General features: G+C 47.6%; 1 protein-coding gene across 2 annotated transcripts in view; it reads right to left on the bottom strand.

The window, feature by feature from the left end:
* LOC137277299 (coiled-coil domain-containing protein 171-like) overlaps positions 1-27,721 on the bottom strand; it is a 119,815-nt gene that overhangs the window by 55,323 nt on the left and 36,771 nt on the right. For both annotated transcript variants that reach the window (XM_067808957.1, XM_067808956.1), the window contains 3 exons: positions 14,853-14,967; positions 14,162-14,277; positions 13,633-13,722 (listed from right to left, as the gene is read on the bottom strand). In XM_067808957.1, coding sequence (XP_067665058.1) covers positions 13,633-13,722; positions 14,162-14,277; positions 14,853-14,967 — 321 coding nt within the window. The remainder of the gene's footprint in view (positions 1-13,632; positions 13,723-14,161; positions 14,278-14,852; positions 14,968-27,721) is intronic.

The raw sequence follows: 27,721 nt of genomic DNA, 5'->3' as shown, positions 1-27,721 counted from the left end.
CTCGGGACTCACTGGTTCCGTCACCTCGGGACTCACTGTTTGGGGTGTGGGGGGTACCACCACTGGGGTCTCCTCCTGTGCAGCATCCATCTATACTATTATTATTATTCTTTCTCTCAAATTGACAATGTTTTGCCGTGATAATCGCCGCCGTCACTGGAGCCAACAACATACCATATTTGTGGTACAGCCCGCAGCTGATAGAGCTCACGGCGTGTTCGATAAAAGGGTCTTTATCTAGGTCCTCCCATAGGTAAAGTCGGCGCTCTGGTGGAATGGGAAGGAAGTGTGATACAATACCGGTGTATATCTGGGTCATAGCCGATCCTATTGTCTTTGTCATTTCTGCTCCGAGCCGGGACTCGTATCTAGCGTACAGCTTATCGATTTCTTCGGCTGACATTTTGTTAATTTTATCTGGAGTGTAGTCTCCAAAGTAATGTTTGGCTTTGCCGCCAACAGCCAACGCCACCAGTTTCTCTCGCTTGGGGGAATCCCCAGTTGGGGAACCCTCCACAGACAATTGTTCGAGCAATTCCTCACACTCCATCTTATAATATAACAAGTAAGATTTAGTTTTAACTATATAATACCCGATACAAACAAAACACAGAGAAATGAAGGTTAAGTTGCACACGACAAATACTTCAAATATCATAGCTATGCTTAGCATTTGCTTAGCTTTGCTTAGCTTTGCTTAGCTTTAGCTTAGCTTTGCTTAGCTTTAGTATACTATATATGCTACTGGTTGGTCGGTCTTTAGAACGAGCTTAGCGAGCTGTTTAGTTTCAGCGAGCTGTTTCTTCACCCGTTCCCGTTCTAATTTACTCATCACATCGTTCTCTCTCAAACACTCCTCGAACGAATCCCTGTCCTTGCAGTGAAATAAGGCCACCCATCGCGTCTGCTCCCTGAGGTCTTTCAACACCGAGTTGAACTTCTGCGTTAGCACCCAGACGCTGTGATTTGCATGCCGGCCGGAGAAGGCCAGGTACGATAGCATGTCTCTCTTTTTTGTTATCTCGCGATTAGCGCTGCAGTCGTCCAGTATAAACAGCGTCGGTTCCCCTTTAAATTTCTCGTGAAGAGCTTTCAACCAGTCCTGCAGGCGTGTTCCAGGGTCGATTTTGTGTACATCCGGGTCCGTCATCACCCAAGGTCGCGCGTACGTTTTATTCATGCTCAGAGTAGGGCACATGATAACGATGTTATCGAACACATCCTTGTAGTAACCCTCCAACATATCCAACACGAAAACGGTCTTCCCACAGCCAGTCTGCCCGCATATGATAGCGCAGTGTGGGTCAGTGGGGAGGGGGAGACCCCCACACCCCCCAGAGGTTGGTAGTTTATTGGGGGGGTCTCCCCCATCAGTAGATGGCTTGCACGAATCTCCCATTGTCTATATTAAGTTGCGCGTCCATAATAACGTACAGATATAATTTCAACTTACCAGCGGTTTGAGCCTTCTTAGTAATCTGGATGGTTATCCCTTCGCTGCCGTTATCTATACGGCGCCCGCTACCGTGCAGTTTATCATCATCCGTGGATCGCATGTCCAACCATAGGGCATACTTGGTGGTCAGGTATTCACCGATCTGCACGGAGCCGAGGTCCAGGTCCTTTGTTATATAATCCCCCACTGGTAGCTTTTTTATCTCATCCCACTGCTGGTGTGGTCTCATACCATGACTGAACAGCTGGTTGGGCACGCCCTCGATGGTAACTTCCACCTTTTCAATCTCGGGGTTGAAAAACTTCTCGCTGTCCCTCCGGAATGGATCGTAATCCTCCACGGGGACGACCAGGATACCTTTCATCGATCGCGCCGGCACGTTCAGGTTGATATTCCACACAGTGTCGCTCTTATCTCGCACGACTGATCTATGCCTCAGTACGCGATCGTACAGGATAGCCATCTTCCCAGAGTACTGGCTTCGAACCTGCCTGGCCAGCTCCGGGCTAGTGACCATGTCGAACTCCAGAGAGATGTTGTCTATGGCATAACTGGCCTCATCACCGTTCGGCGTACGCACTACTTTGCTATAGTCGTTAAACGTGAGCTCGTATTCGAGCCTATCACCCAGCGCGGCCTGGTAAAACGGCGCGTGTCCCGTGAGCAACTCGAAGTCGAGCGGCACGCAGAATCGATTCCCGTATGCTAGAGCGATAGCCTTTTCACCGTCCGATAGCTTGTCTTGCTGGTCTGTCGTGAAGACGTATCCTATGCGCGCCCGGGTTGATTTGCTGATACCCTGGTACACATCATTGACTCGTTCTCTCTCGCTTTTCCAGAGATCCTTGTAGCAGTGAAACACGTCGCTGTCGTCGATGCTCAGCACCTCATTACCGCTGATCTTGACGGTCGTTTTCTTGATGATAGCTCGACCCACGTTCCGCACTAGCTCGCGTTTGTCGTTGTCGGAGGTCAACGTGATATTGAACGCCAGTCGAACAGTGCCTGGTACAATGAGGTCATTCTCACCAAGGTTTGGAAATCTAACCAGCAGAGTTTGATTCTGGTCTATCTTGCTGGGATTGTTGGTGATAGTCACCGACTGTCGCACGGCTCTGGCACCTAATGGCTCTCTCAATCTTCTGAAAGGATCTAATTTTCTACCGTACATTGTTATATAAAAGAAATATATTTTTAATACTAATGGATGAAGACATACCTATGGATGAGATGGCGGGCGCTAGTGCCCAGGCATATGATGAGCAGGAGACCTCATTTACTAGTTCACCATTGAACCAAGAACTCTTGGAAACAACGGTAGATGATTATTTCGAAAGTTTAAGAAGAGATAAAAACTACGTTGAACCACAGGGTCGATACCATAAGGATTTTTTTATTGATACAAAGGGTGTTCTACGCCTTAAGTCTGACCCAGGGGTTGACCTCTTTAACAAGAGCAATAAAAAACCACTGGCCTTGTCAACTCTAGCCAGCCGCTATGGTGTCGAATTTATTCGTAAAAATCTAAACATGAATGATTACGGTGGTGCAATACCTAAGGCCGTTAAAGAAGATCTGCAAGCTACCAGATCCCACCTCACCACTAGAGATGAAATGACACCAGAGCGTGCTACAGAAGCCTCGGACAGCATAGAAAAACTGTTGAGCACCTACTGGGACAAACCGTTACCGGGGTTTGACTTTCCGGTAAGGGAACTGTACGGCTTAGACGAAGCCGTGAAACGCGTGCGTGGAGAACTCGTGAACAACATGGGGAAACTGAACGAAATCGACGAGCACATCGCTAGGGAAAAAACCAAACTCAACGAAACTGAAAACGATGATATGAAGCGCCGTATCAATGAACGACTACGCGATTTAGAAGACGAGAGACGTACACGATTGGAATCCGCTTCCTCGAATCGTGAACAGCTTCGATCCCAGATCAGTCGTATTCGGGAAACAATCGATAGAATACTGAATGAGGATACAACTTTAGCCAACAGGATTCGGATATTATTTCGGGAGCAAGGGATCACCATCGCCAGTATTCTGACTGCATTGGGTTTCATCATATCAACCCTGGTGGTGTCACTGACGGGGGGAACCCCCACACCTGCCGGCGGGGGAACTCCCACTCCCACAGGAGGTGGTGTTAAAGACTGGATAAAAAAACTCGGGGAAGGCCTGGCTAAACTGGCTGGTAAAGCCGCCGAAGCCCTTCCCGGCATCCTGGGTAGCATCGTCTCGTGGTTGTTGAGCGCTCTGTCTAAAACTGCCATGTGGCTCAGTCAAAACCTGTGGGCAGCCATCGTCGCCGTGGCGGGTCTGGTGTACGTAGCGGCTAAGAAATCTTTAACCAAATAAGTCCCAAAGTTACCCCACCAACCACCAGGGCCGTTTTACTATCAATATGCTGCTGAGCTTGAATATGAGAGTGTGTGGGGGGTACCTCCACATGAACTTTAGGCTCCGGGGGCGACGCAACTATACCCTTTTCATGTGGTGGGATGTGTGGGATATAGGTGGTGTTAATATCGGGGTTGATACCCAACTTTTGATTCTTCGTGGCTATGACTATTTCGTTGTTATAACCCACCACTTTTTTTACTCTCAGTTGCATATCACTCGGAGCCATGTACAACCCCACGCCGAACACGTAATTGACTTTCGATCTGGCGTATTCTAACACGTTTTGGTAGCGTTCGATAGCCCGCGGGATATCAACTGGAGAATTGATAGCATCCTCAACGTTGGAAACGAATTGTGTCTGAGCGTCGTAAGCAGTTCCCTTACCGATGATGTTGGAACGCGTCATCGACTGCGCACCCAACAGCGCCCACACGTACGTTCGAATCGAGTCGTTCAACCTGACTACCCCGGCACGAGTGAATCCTTTCGACGTGTCCAGCATGAACATTTTCCACCCGTCTGTGGTTGACTGCTCCACTTTCTGGATTGTGAAACCAACACCACCTTTTTTAAAGTCCATACGATCATCCCTCCATTCATTACTCGACAAAGCAAAGTCCTGCCTAAGTATACCTAGTGTCAGTAAATCATCACTGGCATCTTTCACTGGTTTTGGTCCAGATTTGTTAGGTTTAGGAACAAGATCAGCTAATGCATGGGAAAAACGTTCCGTACTAAACATTTTTCGTTGCATAAATTTTATTAGTATATGTTTGTCAAATGCCTTTGGCGAGAGCCCATGAGCGTAAGGAATACCCAACCCGTGGTTCAGCCCCAGCAAACGCCAATCCGTCTTCGGGTTTATTTCGAATTCGTTGCAAATACGTTCGTAGGCCCGTCTATCGTACGGGTTGTTTGTTGCGTCCCACGCTTTGTCCTGTGGGAGGGGGGCGCTGATCTCTTTAAGGATACGTCTGACCTGGTAGTACACGTGGAACTTGAACACAGACTGACTCAGCGGCCCACGCCGAGTGTCGGTCAATGTCACACCACACCCCGTTGTAGCGCACCACACGGCAAAGTTGAATTGGTTCTGCCAGAACTGCATAGGGTTGTTGAACCAAGCGTGGACTGCCTCAATGTTAGTCACCGAAAGCTTATACTTATCAGGCATATCTATAAACTTGGCATTGAAATACAACCCAGGAGCAACCACGATCTTCATGGTGGAGAAATCTACGTCCAGTTTAGGGTACAATACACCAGGGGAATACATTTTAAAACTATTATATAATAAATATATATGTAATATGTACATAACACTTCCAGGAATAACGAGCGGTGAGGCCGTTCAGCTGACGCACGCGATCGATAACACGTCAGGTCAACTCGAAGTCGCACTCTGCGATATCACCTACCTACCGCAATGGACTAACATTAATATCAGCAACAATAAGCTGTTCGTCAGTGGAACTCGCAGTCAAATAACTGACGGCTACTACAGCGTGTGCTCGCTAAACGACGAGGTCTTCAAACCCCTGGGAGCCGAACTCAAGATGAACGACTCAAACGGCACAGTGGTGTTAATCAACAACGGAAGAACCTCATTGAGGCTAGGCCGACCATTAGCGAGGATACTCGGTATGTCTCCTGACGAGATAAAACCAACAACAACCGTCACAGGCACGAAGTTACCCGACCTAGTACCGTACCGAGAGCTGTATATTCATTTAGGTCAGGTGAGCACAACGTACAACATTCAAGGAGGTCACCCTTCCACTATATTGAGAGCAGTGCCGGTGAAAACTGAGAAATTCAACGACGGTAGAACCGAGTCATTTTCACCACGGCAGTATAAGAGATTAACCCAGGGCAACATACCTGAGCTGACAATATCGGTGTTAGATATAAATCATAATCCTGTAAATATAGGATACCTCAGCTTAACGCTTCACGTAACATGACCAGCGCACAAGGGCCCGGAGTGAAAAAATGCGTCAATATCGGGATCTCCGACCTCGGAGACACACGCGGTTTCGACGCTCCAGGAGTAGATGGTAAATCGTATGCCTTGCAACTGAAAAACAACATTTACAAACGCGTTGAAATCCCCTCCGGTGGAACCCTAAGTGATATGATAGATACCACAGGAGCAACAGCCAACACTAAGTACGCCCTCGTCAACACCGGTGATGACAACTGGAGAATATACCCATCATTCGGAGGTAAACTGTTCGACTTAGACGATGTTGAGAGCACTACCGTCGTCAAAAACAAACCATATATGCTCGTCTTCACCGAAGATGACAAGTGGGTGTTGTTACCCGATAACAAATGGTTTCTCAATATTAGGCTCGTCTCCCCTTACGTGTTCACGGATAACAAAGACAACCACCTAAACAAAGTCGTGAACAATGGAACCCTGCTCGTGGCTTACGTCCCAACTCAGAGACGTAGCATAGTCGTCAGCCCAGTCAACACTATAGCAGCCCACATGCTATCGAGTAAACCGGCCATGCAAAACGTGAAATTGCAGTTGGTGTCTGAATTCGAAGGCGTGGTCAAGATACTAGAGGATCTACCGGCAAACTCAACACTGTTCATCAAAGTCTACCTAGGGGAACCATCGGGGAATGATGTCGAGATCGTAAAGGGGATCAAACTCGGGTGGGTGAAACGACACCAGTTTCAAGTTTGCAACGTTTACGTGCGGGTGGGTGTCGACTCCAAGACCAGTCTGCAGGGGGTCAACGTGATCGTGGAAAATAAGATATCACTAATCAATATCTTCCTGCCTGACAACATACACTTCATGGGTATAAAGTTAACCCCTGAATTATTATCAGAAAACCAGTTGGAAATTATATCATAATAGTATAATAATGACTAGTCATCATCCCAACACTACACTTAACGACCTGGGAGATACAGAGGGATTCGATCAGCCTGGTGAGGAAGATGAATTCTACATCCTACACTTCAAAGACAACGTGTACAGACGGGTGCCGTTACCAGATTTTAAAAAACCTAAATGGCTGATCAACTTAACACTCACCTCACCTTATATCACAATAGACGAAAATAATTGGATCACTAAGATTAGGAACAACGGTATCTGGGCCGGGGATTTCATTTCGGAGAGGGGATTAGCACTCAGACAATCTACTGGATACAACAAAAAAGGGTTATTATCAACTTTCTTCGAAAATAAATTAACATTTAGTAATCCTGAAATAATAACCCCCCCTTTCACACTCATCATAGAAGTCTTCTTTACGGATTCATTCGATGGAGACCCCCCAATAGTACACCAAATTTTACCCGGGGTGTCAATACGCTGGTCTTACACAGACCAATATTGTCGTATTGTTATACAACAGGATACCACGGGTCCTATAAACCACTTAATAAGCCCCAGTGGGGTTTTTATTAGAATAGGATATTTTATTAGCCTCTCACCTATTGCCCTGACTACTAATCTAGAACTTATAGGCTTCAAATACATTGATAGATTTTTAACTGAACCCCAATTAAAATATCTTTCAAAATATATATTATAGGATGGGTCTGTACCCAGTCGTAGAGGAAGTAGCTAAGACGTTAGAAACCGTAGATGGGTTCCGCTTGAGGCAGTTATGTGATGTAAAACGTCAACTAGAACAAGACCGTGACACGCGGAAAGCACTATGTAAAAAATATAATAGAGCTTTCAATATCGTGGATGGGGCTGACACTACCCTTATGGCAGCCAGCATGGGACTAGGGGCGGCAGGCGTTGGGTTGTTAACCACCATCGTGGCTGCACCTATAGTGCTAGGTATTGAAATAACGGCTGGGGTGACAGGGTTGGTAGGGTTGGCGCTTAAGTTAGTATCACGCAGACTTAATCGTAAGGTATTGAAACACGACGAGATCAGGGTTCTGGCTGAAGCAAAACTCAACACAGTGAGTGAGCGAATTTCCACGGCACTCTCTGACAGTAAGATCTCAGAAGAGGAGTTTAGTTCAATCCTCTCTGAACTCAAAAAATATAACGGAATGAAACAAGATATTCGGTCCAAGTCTCGTAAGTCTGCTATCAGCGAGGACGAGAAAAAAAAGTACATAGCACAGGGAATACAAAAAGCCCAGCAAGCCTTTATTATGAACACCAAAGAGATCGTAGGCGGTTCACGTTAAACTGTTTCATCGATATAAACATAACATAGGGGTGATAGCCGTAAGCGAGCCACCGATCCTATATGGTCGGTCAAAACTTACAACATAGATAAAGTGGATATAAAAGCCGACGAACCTAACTTGTACTACTTGAGGGATGGGCCGGGTAGGGGGTTTGTAAGAGAAGAATTATTGATCGTACCGTACGGCACAGTGTTACCGCCTGCCAAGTCACGGTAAACGTGATGGCGTAGCTTTGTAGTAGGGGCAATAATAGCAAGAGCTAATGGTCCCACCAAAGCCTCATTTAGTAAATAAGGCTTTGTAGAGGGGTTTTTTGAAAAGTGTTTTCGGACTGTCATTCCCTATACTACTCATGACCTGTTTGTGCACCTACAGTCAGAGGCAGCCTGTAAGATACTGGACCTGTTTGTTAACACATAGTGAGAGGCAGCCTGTAAGATAATGGACCTGTGTGTGTACATATAGTGAGAGGCAGCCTGTAAGTTACTGGACCTGTGTGTGTACATATAGTGAGAGGCAGCCTGTAAGATACTGGACCTGTGTGTGTACATATAGTGAGAGGCAGCCTGTAAGATACTGGACCTGTGTGTGTACATATAGTGAGAGGCAGCCTGTAAGATACTGGACCAGTGTGTGTACATATAGTGAGAGGCAGCATGTAAGATACTGGACCTGTGTGTGTACATATAGTGAGGGGCAGCCTGTAAGATACTGGACCTGTTTGTGTACACATAGTGAGAGGCAGCCTGTAAGATACTGGACCTGTGTGTGTACATACATTGAGGGGCAGCATGTAAGATACTGGACCAGTGTGTGTACACATAGTGAGAGGCAGCCTGTAAGATACTGGACCTGAGTGTGCACACATAGTGAGGGGCAGACTGCAAGATACTGGACCTGTGTGTGTACATACATTGAGGGGCAGCATGTAAGATACTGGACCAGTGTGTGTACACATAGTGAGAGGCAGCCTGTAAGATACTGGACCTGTGTGTGTACATACATTGAGGGGCAGCATGTAAGATACTGGACCAGTGTGTGTACACATAGTGAGAGGCAGCCTGTAAGATACAGGACCTGAGTGTGCACACATAGTGAGGGGCAGACTGTAAGATACTGGACCTGTGTGTACATACATTGAGGGGCAGCATGTAAGATACTGGACCAGTGTGTGTACACATAGTGAGAGGCAGGCTGTAAGATACTGGACCTGTGTGTGCACACATAGTGAGGGGTAGCATGTAAAATACTGGACCTGTGTGTGTACATATAGTGAGGGGTAGCATGTAAGATACTGGACCTGTGTGTGTACATACATGGAGGGGCAGCCTGTAAGATACTGGACCTGTGTGTGTACATATAGTGAGGGGCAGACTGTAAGATACTGGACCTGTGTGTGTACATACAGTGAGGGGCAGACTGTGAGATACTGGACCAGTGTGTACACATAGTGAGGGGCAGCCTGTAAGATACTGGACCTGTTTGTGAACACATAGTGAGAGGCAGCATGTAAGATACTGGACCTGTGTGTGTACATACATTGAGGGGTAGCCTGTAAGATACTGGACCAGTGTGTGTACATATAGTGAGGGGTAGCATGTAAGATACTGGACCTGTGTGTGTACATACATTGAGGGGCAGCCTGTAAGATACTGGACCTGTGTGTGTACATGCATTGAGGGGCAGCATGTAAGATACTGGACCTGTTTGTGAACACATAGTGAGAGGCAGCCTGTAAGATACTGCACCTGTGTGTGTACATACAATGAGGGGCAGCCTGTAAGATACTGGACCAGTGTGTGTACATATAGTGGGGGGTAGCATGTAAGATACTGGACCTGTTTGTGTACATATAGTGAGAGGCAGCCTGTAAGATAATGGACCAGAGTGTGCACACATAGTGAGAGGCAGCCTGTAAGATACTGGACCTGTGTGTGTACATATAGTGAGGGGTAGCATGTAAGATACTGGACCTGTGTGTGTACATATAGTGAGGGGTAGCATGTAAGATACTGGACCTGTGTGTGTACATACATGGAGGGGCAGCCTGTAAGATACTGGACCTGTGTGTGTACATATAGTGAGGGGCAGACTGTAAGATACTGGACCTGTGTGTGTACATACAGTGAGGGGCAGACTGTGAGATACTGGACCAGTGTGTACACATAGTGAGGGGCAGCCTGTAAGATACTGGACCTGTTTGTGAACACATAGTGAGAGGCAGCCTGTAAGATACTGGACCTGTGTGTGTACATACATTGAGGGGTAGCCTGTAAGATACTGGACCAGTGTGTGTACATATAGTGAGGGGTAGCATGTAAGATACTGGACCTGTGTGTGTACATACATTGAGGGGCAGCCTGTAAGATACTGGACCTGTGTGTGTACATATAGTGAGGAGCAGACTGTAAGATACTGGACCTGTGTGTGTACATACAGTGAGGGGCAGACTGTGAGATACTGGACCAGTGTGTGTACACATAGTGAGGGGCAGCCTGTAAGATACTGGACCTGTTTGTGTACATACATTGAGGGGCAGCCTGTAAGATACTGGACCAGTGTGTGTACACATAGTGAGGGGTAGCATGTAAGATACTGGACCTGTGTGTGTACATACATTGAAGGGAAGACTGTGAGATACATGACCTGTTTGTGCACCTACAGTCAGAGGCAGCCTGTAAGATACTGGACCTGTTTGTTAACACATAGTGAGAGGCAGCCTGTAAGATAATGGACCTGTGTGTGTACATATAGTGAGAGGCAGCCTGTAAGTTACTGGACCTGTGTGTGTACATATAGTGAGAGGCAGCCTGTAAGATACTGGACCTGTGTGTGTACATATAGTGAGAGGCAGCCTGTAAGATACTGGACCTGTGTGTGTACATATAGTGAGAGGCAGCCTGTAAGATACTGGACCAGTGTGTGTACATATAGTGAGAGGCAGCATGTAAGATACTGGACCTGTGTGTGTACATATAGTGAGGGGCAGCCTGTAAGATACTGGACCAGTGTGTGTACACATAGTGAGAGGCAGCCTGTAAGATACTGGACCTGTGTGTGTACATACATTGAGGGACAGCATGTAAGATACTGGACCAGTGTGTGTACACATAGTGAGAGGCAGCCTGTAAGATACTGGACCTGAGTGTGCACACATAGTGAGGGGCAGACTGCAAGATACTGGACCTGTGTGTGTACATACATTGAGGGGCAGCATGTAAGATACTGGACCAGTGTGTGTACACATAGTGAGAGGCAGCCTGTAAGATACTGGACCTGTGTGTGTACATACATTGAGGGGCAGCATGTAAGATACTGGACCAGTGTGTGTACACATAGTGAGAGGCAGCCTGTAAGATACTGGACCTGAGTGTGCACACATAGTGAGGGGCAGACTGTAAGATACTGGACCTGTGTGTACATACATTGAGGGGCAGCATGTAAGATACTGGACCAGTGTGTGTACACATAGTGAGAGGCAGCCTGTAAGATACTGGACCTGTGTGTGCACACATAGTGAGGGGTAGCATGTAAAATACTGGACCTGTGTGTGTACATATAGTGAGGGGTAGCATGTAAGATACTGGACCTGTGTGTGTACATACATGGAGGGGCAGCCTGTAAGATACTGGACCTGTGTGTGTACATATAGTGAGGGGCAGACTGTAAGATACTGGACCTGTGTGTGTACATACAGTGAGGGGCAGACTGTGAGATACTGGACCAGTGTGTACACATAGTGAGGGGCAGCCTGTAAGATACTGGACCTGTTTGTGAACACATAGTGAGAGGCAGCATGTAAGATACTGGACCTGTGTGTGTACATACATTGAGGGGTAGCCTGTAAGATACTGGACCAGTGTGTGTACATATAGTGAGGGGTAGCATGTAAGATACTGGACCTGTGTGTGTACATACATTGAGGGGCAGCCTGTAAGATACTGGACCTGTGTGTGTACATGCATTGAGGGGCAGCATGTAAGATACTGGACCTGTTTGTGAACACATAGTGAGAGGCAGCCTGTAAGATACTGGACCTGTGTGTGTACATACAATGAGGGGCAGCCTGTAAGATACTGGACCAGTGTGTGTACATATAGTGAGGGGTAGCATGTAAGATACTGGACCTGTTTGTGTACATATAGTGAGAGGCAGCCTGTAAGATACTGGACCAGAGTGTGCACACATAGTGAGAGGCAGCCTGTAAGATACTGGACCTGTGTGTGTACATATAGTGAGGGGTAGCATGTAAGATACTGGACCTGTGTGTGTACATATAGTGAGGGGTAGCATGTAAGATACTGGACCTGTGTGTGTACATACATGGAGGGGCAGCCTGTAAGATACTGGACCTGTGTGTGTACATATAGTGAGGGGCAGACTGTAAGATACTGGACCTGTGTGTGTACATACAGTGAGGGGCAGACTGTGAGATACTGGACCAGTGTGTACACATAGTGAGGGGCAGCCTGTAAGATACTGGACCTGTTTGTGAACACATATTGAGAGGCAGCCTGTAAGATACTGGACCTGTGTGTGTACATACATTGAGGGGTAGCCTGTAAGATACTGGACCAGTGTGTGTACATATAGTGAGGGGTAGCATGTAAGATACTGGACCTGTGTGTGTACATACATTGAGGGGCAGCCTGTAAGATACTGGACCTGTGTGTGTACATATAGTGAGGGGCAGACTGTAAGATACTGGACCTGTGTGTGTACATACAGTGAGGGGCAGACTGTGAGATACTGGACCAGTGTGTGTACACTTAGTGAGGGGCAGCCTGTAAGATACTGGACCTGTTTGTGTATATACATTGAGGGGCAGCCTGTAAGATACTGGACCAGTGTGTGTACACATAGTGAGGGGTAGCATGTAAGATACTGGACCAGTGTGTGTACACATAGTGAGAGGCAGCCTGTAAGATACTGGACCTGTGTGTGTACATATAGTGAGGGGCAGCCTGTAAGATACTGGACCTGTGTGTGTACATGCATTGAGGGGCAGCATGTAAGATACTGGACCTGTTTGTGAACACATAGTGAGAGGCAGCCTGTAAGATACTGGACCTGTGTGTGTACATACATTGAGGGGCAGCCTGTAAGATACTGGACCAGTGTGTGTACATATAGTGAGGGGTAGCATGTAAGATACTGGACCTGTTTGTGTACATATAGTGAGAGGCAGCCTGTAAGATACTGGACCTGAGTGTGCACACATAGTGAGGGGCAGCCTGTAAGATACTGGACCTGTGTGTGTACTACATACATTGAGGGGCAGCATGTAAGATACTGGACCAGTGTGTGTACACATAGTGAGAGGCAGCCTGTAAGATACTGGACCTGTGTGTGCACACATAGTGAGAGGCAGCCTGTAAGTTACTGGACCTGTGTGTGCACATATAGTGAGGGGCAGCCTGTAACATACTGGACTGGTGTGTGTACATATAGTGAAAGGCAGTTTGTAAGATACTGAACCCCTGTGTGTATATACAGTGAGGGGCAGTCTGAAAGATACTGAACCTGTGCATGAAGGGTAGTCTGAAACTGAACAGGTTAGAGAGGTACAGTTTGACAACTACCTCCAAAGCTTTATCCTTGGCCTGCACCATGTCCCGATATGTGTCCACTTCCTTTGCCAGTTTGTCCACAGTCTTTTTACATTTAGACAACTGAGGGAGAGACAGTGATACATAGAAAACTAAAACAAAACAAGAAAGACAGAAAGAAAATATTTGGTTCCAAGCTGTTTGCACAGGTTTCTGAAGACAGAATTATACTGTACATAAAAGTCAAGACAAATGCCGCATATTTCTGCTGTCGCTGTGAATCAAACACTTTTTTTCATGTGTACAGACTGAACACTCAGTGCCATCAGAAATTCATGTGATCAAAAGCGCCATCAATATGAGCATCTACCATTAATATCTGGGTCAGGCTTTGTCCTGAAAAGATGCACACTATTGCTGGACCCTGAAGAAGAAAATCTTGAAACTTGAGCCAACCAGAAATATAATCCAAATATCATGCACATATACAAATGGAACAATTTACACAGTTTATGAAAATGGATGTCTAATACTAAGTTATTCTGTGGCAGCATTGACGTACCTCTTCATTGGTACTGTCCCCCTTGGTCTTGGAGTCCTGCAGTAATTGCCTCAGTGTCTCCAGCAGGGAAGTGGGACTCGGTAGCTTCTTGGTCTTCCCTTCATCTTTTTTCACACCTTCAATACAGTGCACTTGTTCATAGATTAGCTTCAGTTTCCATAACATCGCAATTCCTGCAGGTACTTGTTTTCAAAAACATTGTCAGGAAGTGTTTTCAGGAGACCAATTGTAGTATCCACAAAGCCATTCACATTACCCACAGCGATCATTGCAATAAGCATTACAGTCTCTTCCTTATACCAATTGAAGTATTCATTGAAATACAAGATACCTCTTCAAAGCCATCACATTATGGATTCCTAATAGCATGAATGGCAAAACACACCTAAATTGTAATAGCAATATTTATTGTATATCGAGGGCTTCATAACAGCATCTAAAGTTCTAAATATATTCCTGATAGCATGAATGGCAAAACACACCTAAATTGTAATAGCAATATTTATTGTATATCGAAGGCTTCAAAACAGCCTCTAAAGTTCTAAATATATTCCTGATAGCATGAAAGGCGAAACACTATAAAGGCTTAATTACTTTACATAAAGAAACATCATAATGCCAATTTAACCTCCCAGTATTTTGTTAATGTAGGCTCAGATGGATCTGCTACACCTCCTGGTACTGGACTTACGTGTGGCTTTCTTGGTCTTGTCTGTGAGTGGAGGGGAGAAGGTGGTGATCAACATGTCCAGTTCCTTCATACAGCCTCCATATGTATCCTCCAGATACACCTGTCGCTTTTTGGCCTGCACAACAAACACAGAATAACAGCTGGACCCTTAAGGAAACAATATGAATAACAATAGTACCATTACAGAAACACTGTAAGAAACAGTTGCACTCTCAAGGAAACACCTATTGTTTCAACATCTATCAAGGCAGCACCTGGTGTTTCAACACCTATCCATGAAGCACCTGGAGTTTCAACATTTATCCATGAAGCACCTGGTGTTTCAACATCTACTCATGCAGTATTTCAAGATTCAACATCTATCCATGCAGCACCTGATCTTTAAACATTCATCCATGCAGCGCCTGATGTTTCAACATCTATCCATGAAGCACCTGGAGTTTCAACATCTGTCCATACACACTTGAGGCACCTTTCACAAGGAAATTTTACTAATGCTAACCTTAAAGGTCACATATACTCTAATAGGGTACAAATGCAAAATCACTTGCTGACATCGTTATAAATGAAACCACGTCATTAAAACTGCTCATTTCGATCTTTAATTACCTTGAATCGACTTTTTGTCAACCATGCACAATTCTCAACCGCAAACAAAATTCGAACAAACCTGTAGAGGTTGCAGATTCTTTGAATAGAGTCCTCTTTGGGGTACTTTTAAGCATTTAAATGTTCTTTAAATTCTCGCGACAGTTGTAACTATATTTTTTCAATAAAATATATACAAAACAAAAACATCGTTTTTGTCTTGTGAGACCACCCCTACAGGGCCCCTTGCCCCGTGACAGCCAAGAGCAGGTAACTCTTCAGACTATAGCCTCCAGCAAAACACTTCCGTTCTGTAAGCAATACAGACAGAATGTGGGGAGGTGGGTGGCCTTACCCCAAGGAGGACTCTATTCAAAGAATCTGCAACCTCTACAGGATTCTTTTTCATAGAGATCCTCCTTGGGGTACTTATAAGCATAAGACAGACTCCAAAAGACTGATCTTAGGGAGAGGCATTCTGTCTGCTCATAAACCTGACATAAGATGATAACCTTTATTACGTTTAACTGAAAGTAACAAGGAATCAAACTTACCTGGTCACGTGACCTTCTATGCCTTGCAGCGGGGGTGCGGACCAGGGTCAGGCTATTACACGGTCTAACCCTACATTTCTATGAGAAAGTCGTAGGGTGCTTATAAAAAATGCCCCCCCCACCTTTTTTTTTCACAAAAAAAGGGAGTCGAGACAGGCGACCGATATATCAGGGTCCATTCTCGTGCACTGGCCAAGGTGCTAGGGAAGACCTGAAAACAGTCTAGACCGGTAAAGCAAAAAATACCACCGCCATAATAGAGCCCACCACCGGGATAAAAGATGGAAAGTATACAGTAAGACACCACCACCAGTCTACTTGTTGCAGCTACAATGTCAAATGATCGTTCGTCAAATGATCGTTCGTCAAATGCAAGGGTAGCTCAATCAGCTAGGGCACTCGTGCCCTGCCCACTGGTGAGAACTGACTGGCCAAACCGAGCACGCTCGCTTGACAGTCTGTCTAACTGGTAATGACGGATGATCGTGCTCGGTCGGCTCCAAATAGCCGCGGGGCAGATCTCCTCGATGGGCAAGGCAGACGCATATGCCTTAGACGTCGCCACAGCCCTAACCGAATGAGCTTTCAAACCCTCAGGGGGCGTACGACCTTTCGAGGTGTATCCCATACAAATGGCAGAGACAAGCCACCTAGATATGGTCTGCTTGTTCGCCGGAAGGCCAGCCTTGCCGCCACCATAACAGCAGAACAATTGATCATTCTTCCGAATGTCTTTTGTTCGTTTGATATAAGCCTTAAGGGTCTTACGGACATCTAAGACGTGAGCACGTCGAAGAGAGGTACCGGGCGGCGAAGGCTGCGTGAAAGCGGGAAGCTCAATAGGCTCCGTAACGTGAAAGGTGCTATCTCTCTTAGGATGGTAAGTATCTGGCAATCGAATGCTCACTCTGTCTTTGTGAAACACCGTTAATTCAGGGTTGGCGGACATATCGTGTATGTCGCCTACCCGCCTTCCAGAGGTTACCGCCACAAGAAAAGCAGTCTTCCATGTCAACAGCTGGAGGGACAAAGCCGACAGGTTGTGAAAAAGAGGACCGGACAGCCAATCAAGAACGACTGGCAAGTCCCACGGGGGACTAATCCGCCGGACAGACGGACGGATTCTGTCCACGCCTGCAAGAAAGCGCTGAACTAGAGGGTGCTGCCCCAATAATGCACCATCGACAGGAATGTGGAAGGCAGAGATTGCTGTGGAGTAACCTCTAACTGTAGAAGCGGCCAGACCGGCTTCCAGTTTAGATTGCAGAAACTCAAACACAGATACTAGATCTGCAGAAAAGGGATCGAGAATCCCCGTCGACACACCAGCGCGCATAACAGGCCCATCTATCCTCGTACTGAACGTTTGTCGAATCCCTCCGCGAAGCCAGAATTGTGTCTGCAACTGGTGCAGGAATTCCTCTCGCATGGAGGCGACTCCGGACAGCAGCCAAGCCACCCACTGAATCCTGGGATTGGGGTGTGGCGCTCCGTTCTGGGATAGTAAGTCCGGTCGAAAGGGTAATAGTACAGGAGGCTGAGCCAGAAACCTGAGAATTACCGGAAACCCGCTTTGAGCCGACCAAAGCGGTGCCAGAAGCACAAGCAGCCAAGCCGGTTGTGCGGTCAGCTGCAAGAGGACTCTTGAGATCAGAGGAACTGGTGGGAACCCCACAGCACTCTGTCTGTCCAATCGAGCAGAAAGGCGTTGCTGGCTTATCGCTCTCGGATCTGGTATCCTTGAGCAAAACACAGGAATCTGATTCGTCGCCCCAGAGGCAAACAGATCTACCTGGAATGACCCGAACCACTGGGAAATAATCCCGAATATCCCCCGATGCAGCAGAAACTGCCACGCCTCCTGAAGGAGGGACGGAGACACTGTGCCGCCTTGCTTCAGGATATACGTCATAGCGGTCTGGTTGTCCATCTCTAGGCGAACCACTTGACCCCGCACTGACTCCACAAAGCTCTCGAACACCCGGCGGACTGCTCTCAATTCCAACACATTGATGTGTAGGGTAACTTCGTCCTCAGCCCAACGGCCCGAGACCGATAGTTCGCCCAGGACGCCCCCCAGCCTGTGAGGGAGGCGTCCGTCTGAATCGAGAGGGAAAGCGTCGGTGTCTCTAAGGGGATCCCCCTGGACAGATTTCCGACTTCCGTCCACCACTGCAGGTGAGGAATGAACCAAGCGGGAGTCTCGAGAATAGTCTCGTAGCTCTCCGAATGGGACCACAACTGGGCTAATGCCTGTTGAATGGGTCGCATCCTCAACCTCGCACGCTAGACCACGTCCACTGTAGCCACCATAGTGCCCAGCAAATGAAGCCAAGTTCTTGCTGTGGCTCTGGGGAACTCGAGAAACTGAAATACAGTTCTCTGAACTTTGACAATGCGGTCTGGGGCTAGGGAAACAATCCCCTGAGCCGTATTGAACCGTGCCCCCAAGAACACCAGATCCTGCGTAGGGGTCAGGTCTGATTTCTTGAGATTGATGATCCAGCCGAGCTTCAACAGGATGTCCATCACTTGTTGTGTGGCATCGTGTGATAACGGGAGCCTGAGGGCCCTCAAAAGCCAATCATCCAGGTACGGATGACAACATCTGCCCTGTGACCTGGCCAGCTGAGCCGGAATCAACATAAGTTTGGTGAACACCCTCGGCGCCGTGGAGATGCCTAAGGGTAGAACCCGAAACTGATAACACTTCCCGTCGAACGAAAACCGAAGGTATTTCTTGAACTCGGAGTGTATCGGAACATGGAGGTAAGCGTCCTTGAGATCGATTGACGTGAGCCAATCCCCTGTCTCTGAGGAAGAGATCACTGACCGCAGTGTCTCCATCCTGAAGGACGGAACCTCTATGAACTTGTTCAGCCCTTTGAGATTCAAGATCGGTCTGAACCCTCCGTCCTTCTTGGTCACAAGGAAGTACGTGGAATAAAACCCGTCTTCTTGTTGACCTTCCGGAACCAACTCGATGGCAGCTTTGTCCAGTAACGACTGGACCTCGGCACGGAGGACCTCTGCTTTTTCCCGGGAGAATGGCACCGGCGTGTGCCGAATCCCTGAGAAGAGTGGAGGGTCTCGCTTCCACTGTGGCATATGGCCATCCCTGACTGTGGACAGGACCCAGGGATTTGAAGTAACTGCCTGCCATTCCGAAAGGGACAGCCTGCCGCCTACAGGGACTTCTGGCGCAAGGCAATGTACCACCACCGTTGGCAGTTCTCCGCCTGCTTGTGTGGGGGACACCAAAGGCTCTGGGCTAATGTTTAACGGGAAGCCGGGGCAGGCTTCCCTGTGCCCCAAAAAGGCTGCTGTTGCTACGACTGCTGCAACGCAGGCCCCTTGCCTTTGCCTTTCGCCCTCTTGCTTCGTTTGTGCTGCAGCGGAGCAGTCCACTTAGCACCTTCCTTCGCTGACGCCGAAGGGTAAGCTGAAGCAAGAGTGGGAGGCCGTTGGCAAGACGAGGAGGGTTGCTCTAACAAGGGCTTAGAGTCTTTGAAAGTGCTAACAGCCTCCGCGGCCTCCCGCACAACCTGTAGTGCCCCAGGGAAGAGGGAAGATCCCAACCTGTAGGGCAGAGCCAGGAGTGCCTGCTGGGTAGCGGGAGAGTACCTGGCTACGGATAGCCATAGCCGACGCAACCCCATGACGGCCTCCATCATCTGGCTAGCACAGCACCTAATGCAGCGCTCCCATGATCCAACAGCTGCCCCTGCAAAGCAGAAAGGTAATCTGAATGGACCACTACTCTCAGCTGCTGCGCCGCACACCTATATTGCTCCTCAAAGGAACGATAGGCGGACCTTAGCACTGGAGCGGCCGTGGAGAAGGGCGGCAGCCGCCGGCCCTGCCTGGCCGAGGCCAAGGAAGAGGAGGAGGACCCCCCCAGGGTGACCGAGGCGTACACACACTCGTCCACCACCGACGGTTCGAATAGCGAATCCTCATCCAGTTGATACCGGCGGCTAATCTCCGGGAGATCAAAGCGCGACCAGGGTACCCGAAAGGAGCGGATTCAGTACCTCCCCGACCAGCGATGGGAGCAGGCGCAACCTCGCCTTGGTGACCTTAGTAGACGCGAACGACTCCCCGGGGAGCCGAAACTCCAAGGGGTCGGGCTCCGACACAGGAATAGAAACCTGAGGTAAGACCTCGGCAATTTTCTCTCTAACCTGTCTGAGGGACGAACCGAACGAGTACGTGACCTCCGACTCGCACTCCTCCCTAATCCCCTCCTCCTCGATATCCATCTCCTCACGCTCCTCAGACAGGGAACCTTCACCGTAAAGCGAACTTGTCGAGGGCGCTACTGAGACGGAACTCGAAGGAGCAGAGAGACTAAGAAGGGCCGAGCCGCTAGGTTCGCCCCTGCCAGAGCCCAAACTAGGTCGCCTGGGCAACTGGGGCAAGCCCGCCACCGGAGGGTGACCCGAGAGCCCAGGAAATGGATAGGATGTCGATGCCCCCAGCAGCTGGGCAGCACTAGGCTGCCTGCCCACCGTGGCACTAGGCGCGCTGACCGCGGTCAAGTCGCCGACACCGGGCGTCGTTGCCCCATTTGCCCCACGGGACAAGCTGGGGTCGACTGCCGTAGGCACATCCGCCTGAACGCCCGAAGCGCAGGACAGCTGCCCAGAGGGAGGAGCGTTCTCCGAGCCTAAGCCCGGGCCATGGCCTCCCTCAACTGAACCACCATGGCCGCTCAATGAAGATCGGGCGTCCAGTTCCTTTCGGAAACCAGACAGCGCCGAATCTATCATTGATTGTACCGAAGACATCTGTTGCTGAAACAAGGCATTAATTGAATCAACAGAGATTAATGGTGCTTGCGAAGTAGGGGTAGGTGCTGAGGATACAACGGCAGAAGAAGGGGAAGGGTCCCTAGACACCCTGGCCTTCTTAACCGACCCCTCCGAAGAAGAAGCTGCGCCTTTCTTTTTGTGGGAGCGCTTAGATGGAGGGTCCTGAGCCCAGATATCCCCCCCCCCCTCCCCCCGCCTTCAGTAGGTTGGAATAGAACAAGAAGTCTGCGTGTCTAGACTTTCTGGTCTGAGGGGTAAACCCCGCGCACACATCACAAGACTGATCGTCGTGATGACATTCCACTAGGCATCTTAGACATACATCATGAAGGTCTTTAGCCGGAATGGAGGATTTGCATGTTGGGCAGGATTTAAACTGCAAGGCAACAAATAACCTCCCAGTGTTGCATAATAAACAACAATAAAACAAGACACGCATGGGCGCAAAGCTAAAACTAAAACTACGTACATAGGTAAGGTAAAAGCTAAGTGCCACGACACCATAGTTTACGACATATTTTTTATAAAAATAGTAGTAAATATGGAGATAACATGAATAAAGTACATAAAAGCATAGCTACACAAGCTTACTTTTTTTAATAAAGACCTCCATAAAACTAAAAAGTTTTGGCGGGAAAAAAAGTTTGCCTTCCACCATTACGCTAACCACGTAGCTAGCAACAGGGACGGCAAAAGTTACAACAGTTTGACAAGTAAACTGTAAAAAATTATTCCTAATGCGTCCATGCGTCTAATAAAGAAACCATATATACAGTTTGAGCTTCTGAGGTACTCATCTTAGTACTTGTCTTTGTCTTTGGTAAGCAAGAATCTCTGTGAACGCTGAAGCACGTCTGCATAGGCGAGCGACAGAAAAGGAAGTGTTTTGCTGGAGGCTATAGTCTGAAGAGTTACCTGCTCTTGGCTGTCACGGGGCCAGGGGCCCTGTAGGGGTGGTCTCACAAGACAAAAATGATGTTTTTGTTTTGTATATATTTTATTGAAAAAATATAGTTACAACTGTCGCGAGAATTTAAAGAACATTTAAATGCTTATAAGTACCCCAAGGAGGATCTCTATGAAAAAGAATTCAACCAATCAGAGCGGCGCGTCTCCGTGACGTAATAGTGGGTATAGAAATGGGGGTCTGTGCAGTATTCATCTACATTTCAAAGGTTAAACTATTTCGTTTACAGGTTTGTACAAACCTGCAATTGCGAAAGCTGTTGAGAAAAATGAAAGCTATATGTTCTCACAATCTACTATCATTTAGTTTTGTCTCCTGCTTTGCCTAGTTTTTGAGTTACAACCCTTGTTCAGACGATTCTGTCAAAATCACTTGGTGTTGCTAGGTTGTAATCCATGTTAGGTGGTATAAACCTACACATTAATTGTCATTATTCACTTGATAGTCAGTTAATGAATTTATAACAGGTATAATTAGTGTTAACGCCACTTAGATTACCCGACAAAGGCCCCCATTTGGCATTTCTTTTGTCTGGATCGATCAAAGGATTAACCGATAACACGCTGATTGATTAATTAGTTTTATGGGGATTAAAATGGGGGAGTTGTCAAAAGGTAGTGTTTATGTATGTACAATTACCATGTTTACTAATCTGTACTGAATACACTCTGTCGTGTATGTGTCTATGTAAAACAACACCCTTCTATCAAAGGATTGACCGCCAATACATCGATTGATTGCTCATTATTGGCTAACTAAATAACTTTTTAAAAAGAATGACGCACATTATGCAATTAGTTGCCAGGTGTGCTATCTTGGGTAACCAATGAAACTATACAGAAATGTGAAAAACCTGAAACGATACATCACGTTTTCGTATATTAGACTGTTAAAAGACACATCACTTGGGAAATCTGCAGATGAATTATATATCACTTGTTTTTGTGGATATTGACGGATACATTCCTCGAAGAAGGTAATAGCCTGACATTGCTCCTATAACTTTCATTTTAATATTTGCATTTTTGTTTTGAATAAGTTGTCGTAGCTTTCAACAGATTCATTGTTTTCGTCATTAAGTGTAATGATGCAGACGACATACACTAGGGCGTGCGTGCGAATTGTGATTCATATAGGAAAACTATATGTCTACATATTACATTCCTGTTATACATTCGCAGGTCGCTTCTTTTTATTAAGTTGCAAGCAAATGCATGCAAGTATGATTATAAAGTAATTAGGATTATGAGACCAAGTATAAAGACGTATATTGACAAGTGTCTACATACTGGTGAGTGGACGTTACAAACCAAGTAAATTTAGCAAGTGAAGAAATTTATCGCGCAGTATTTTCACTTTGACCCTGACCTCGCTTAGGTTATGTTACAGGTTGTGTCATGCAAACTCCTTTTGATAATGATTCAAATACATATTTATGTAGTTTTGATTGCTTATAACATTGCTTCCTTGGAAGAAGTCCTTATGTCAAAAGTTGTGTCATGCAAAATCCTTTAGGCCATGATTCAAATGCATATTTAGCTACCAGTAAAAAGTAGTTTTGATTTTCTACCTTGATGAGAACAAATCATAATCTCAATAATCCTAATGGACTTTAGCCCATGACTTCACGATTTTTAAAAATGGCGGCTCCCTGTCTGAGGATGAATGCTATTTAAGTTTGTGTTCACAGACTTACAAAATCAAAATTACTTTCTACTGGTAGTAAAATATGTATTTTATTGATGGACTTTAAGATTCTACATGACATTGCTTATAACATAACAATTTCAGTCTTGGAATCGGTAAATATAAGGGGTTAATATAATATTACATACGATAATATTGTCACTTAGAACACAACCTCGTTTCCGAGGAAGAAAGCGATATATCCATGTAAAAATCCTTTTGGTCAGCAATGTGTAGTAAGCAGTCTTGATTATATAAACTCGATGAAACTTGAACTCCATTTTCTATCCTGGAAGCGTGGTTGGGGGCGAACCATCCGATTTAGTATATACCACAGGCTTCCACCCCTACAGGACCCCCACCCGGGCCCCTTAACAGCCAAGAGCAGGTAACTCTCGCCGTGTACCTCATACCTCACTTTTCATGCTGAGATTGTCAGACAGAATGTGGGGAGGCGGGTGGCCGTAACCCAAGGAGGACATTCTTCAAAGAATTCATAACCTCTACAGGTTTGTATAATTCTTTTTCAGAAGAAGTCCTCCTTGGGGTACATATATAGCATAAGACAGACTCCCAACGAACGTGAGTCGGGAGCGGCATTCTGTCTGCTGATGTGTACCCTACACACACTCTCATACGCTGCCGAAGCTGCGAGAGATAGAGAAATACACTTACCCAATCACCAAGCCGCTGATGTCAATCAGGCGGGGGCGTGGCAACATAGGGCCAAAAGAGCCAATCGACAACAACCCCCCAAAGGTGATGGACATATGACCACACCTCATGCCATTCACTGTAAATATTCCCCCAAACTAGCGAAGTAGTGCTGGGAATAACAGTGCAAGGGTAAATATGAGCGTATGTCGACGCTAAAGTGAAAAAAACGTCTATAGGTAGTTTGTTCTCTTTTTTTTCTCTTAGTGTTTTTTTTTTTTTTAATATATAAAAACACCACCACCAGGGGATATCCGTTACCAATATAACAAGAAATGTTTCGTGAAAACCCACCACCAGAAACATTTCATGATAAACAAAGTCGAGATCTCAGAAGCTCATTCAGCTAGGGGAATCACGACTCTGCCCACTGGTGAGAACTGTATGGCCAAACCGAGCACGTTCACGTGAATGTTTGTCCTGTTGGTAGTGACGGATAAACGTGCTCGGTCGGCTCCAAATAGCCGCAGAGCAGATCTCCTCAATGGGCAGAGCCGCGGCATAAGTCTGTGACGTAGCCACTGCCCTAACAGAATGAGCCTTTAACCCATTAGGGATAGGTAACCCTTTATGAGTATATGCCATAAAAATAGCAGAGACAAGCCACCTAGATATGGTTTGCTTGTTCGCCGGCAGACCAGTTCTTCCCCCGCCATAACAACAAAACAACTGGTTATCTTTTCAGATATCAGCAGTTCGTTTGATATAAGCCCTAAAGGTCTTACGGATATCTGACGCCTGCCAGACGTTACCGCCACAAGAAAGGCAGCCTTCCACGTTAACAGCTGGAGAGAAAGAGACGATAGCTCGTGAAAAAGAGGACCGGACAACCAGTCAAGAACGACTGACAAATCCCACGGGGGACTAATCCGCCGGACAGTCGGACGGATCCTATCCACACCCGCTAAAAAACACTGAACAAGAGGGTGCTGCCCTAAGAGAGCACCGTCAACAGGAATATGGAATGCTGAAATGGCCGTGGAATAGCCCCGGATAGTAGAGGCGGCTAGGCCTGACTCTAACCGGGACTGCAAAAATTCCAGTACTTCAACTAGAGTTGAAGAAACGGGATCAAGAATCCCCCTGTTGACACACCAGCGCGCATAACAGGCCCATCTATCCTCATATTGAACGTTTGTCGAATCCCTCCGCAAAGCCAGAATTGTGCCTGCAACTGGTGCAGAAATTCTGCTCGCTTGGAGGCGATTCCTGACAGTGGCCAGGCCACCCACTGAATCCTGGGATTCGGGTGCGGCGCTCTGTTCTGGGATATTAAGTCCGGTCGAAAGGGTAAAAGGACAGGAGGCAATGCTGGAAACCTCATCATTACCAGAAACCAGCTTTGAGACGACCAAAGAGGAGCAAGAAGCACTAACAGTCAAGCTGGTTGGGTGGCAAGCTGCGAGAGGACCCTGTGAATCAGCGGCAGAGGTGGGAACGCCCACAATACCCTGTCCGTCCAATCGAGCTGGAAAGCATCCTGAGCGATGGCTCTCGGATCCAGTATCCGAGAACAAAACAGCAGAATAAGGTTCGTCCCCCCAGAGGCAAAGAGATCTACCTGGAACGATCCGAACAACCGGGAGATAATCCCGAATATCTCCCGATGCAACATCCACTCGTGGGGAGCTAGGACACGTCGAGAGAGCGCGTCTGCTCGAACATTGTCCACCCCGGGGAGATACACGGGACACACCCGAACATTGAACCAGTCGCACCACTGTAGAAAGTGCTACGCCTCCTCTAGGAGGGACGGAGAAACCGTACCGCCCTGTTTCAGAATATAGGTCATTGCCGTCTGGTTGTCCATCTCTAGACACACCACACAGCCTCGAACTGTCTCCCGAAAGTGTTGGAACACTAGCCGGACAGCTCTCAATTCGTGCACATTGATGTGCACGTAACCATAGGCCCGAAACTGAATGAGCGCCCAGCACGCCACCCCACCCTGTGAGGGAAGCGTCCGTCTGAATTGAGAGGGTTGGTGAGGGAGCGTCCAGGGGTAACCCCCTGGATAGATTCCCTACCACAGTCCACCACCGTAAATGAGGAAGGAGCCACTCCGGAGTGAGGTGAATCATCTCGTAACTCCTGCCGTGGGACCACATTCGCGCCAAGACACACTGAATGGGTCGCATTCTCAACCGCGCCCTCCAAACAACGTCCACCGGTGCTGCCATGTTGCCAAGCAACTGGAGCCAAACCCGAGCTGAAGCCGAGGGGGACTCGAGGAATTGCATAACAACTCTCTGAACTTTGGAGATCCGATCCTGCGACAGGGAGACTATGCCTCTCGCTGTGTCGAACCGTGCGCCTAAGAAGATCAGATCCTGTGTAGGACCTAGGTCTGACTTCTTGAGATTGATAATCCAGCCCAACCTGGTGAGAATACACATTATGGCGAATGTTGCGTCTCGACTCAAGTGAGCGGCAAGTGCTTGTATGAGCCAATCGTCCAGGTACGGGTGACAACACCTGCCCTGTGACCTGGCCACTTGCGCTGGGATTAACATAAGCTTGGTGAGTACCCTCGGAGCTGTAGCGATGCTGAAGGGAAGCACCCGAAACTGATAGCATACCCCGTCTAAGGAGAACAGCAGGTACTTCCTGAACTCGGGATGCATCGGAACATGCAGGTATGCGTCCTTGAGGTCGATGGACGTAAGCCAGTCGCCTCTTTCTACAGATGAGATCACTGACCGTAGTGTTTCCATCTTGAATGACGGTACCTGCAGCATAGTGTTCTGCCGTTTGAGATTGAGAATCGGTCTGAACCCTCTGTCCTTTTTGGTGACCAGGAAATAAGTGGAGTAAAATCCCTCTTGTTCCTGGCCCCCCGGAACCACCTCGATGGCCACCTTGTCCAGTAAAGACTGAACCTCGGCGCGGAGAACCTCGGCTTTCTCCGGAACTACCGGCACAGGAGTGCGCCGAATTCCGGAAAAGGGAGGCGGGTCTCTCTTCCATAGTGGTAAGTGGCCGTCCCTGAGTGTGGATAGGACCCAGGGGTTGGATGTTACCTTTTCCCAATCCGACAGGAAGTGGGAAAGGCGGCCACCCACAGGAAGGTTTGGCAGAAGGCAATGAATGCCCAACGTCGGCAGTGCTCCGACTGCTTGATTCAGGTTCACTTGCAAGGGCTCCGGAGGATGACTTACTGGGAAGCCGGGGCCGACTTCCCTTTCCTCGGAAAAGGTTGCTGGGGCGCCGCAGCCTTGCCCTTGCCCCTACCCTTACCCTTACCCTTCCACGCCTGCAAGGGCTGTGCCCACTTAGCAGAGTCCTTGGCCGGAGCCGAAGGATAAGCGGAGGAAAGCACCGGGGGTTTCGCATGAGAAGTGTGAAGTAGCGTTTGTTGAGTGGCCGGCGAATACCGTGCCACGGACAGCCACAGCCTACGGAGGCCCATAACTGCAGACATCATCTGACACGCCGAGGACCTGATCGAGTCCCGTGCCAGATGTGACTGCACCTCCGTAAGCTGTTGAGCGAGTGTAGGGGAAACACACTCTCCACGACACCACCGCCATCAACAAGCCGACGCTG

The sequence above is a fragment of the Haliotis asinina genome, chromosome 3 (assembly GCF_037392515.1).
Source record: "Haliotis asinina isolate JCU_RB_2024 chromosome 3, JCU_Hal_asi_v2, whole genome shotgun sequence".
Taxonomy (NCBI): Eukaryota; Metazoa; Mollusca; class Gastropoda; order Lepetellida; family Haliotidae; genus Haliotis; species Haliotis asinina.
This window is presented reverse-complemented; position numbering and strand designations above follow the sequence as displayed.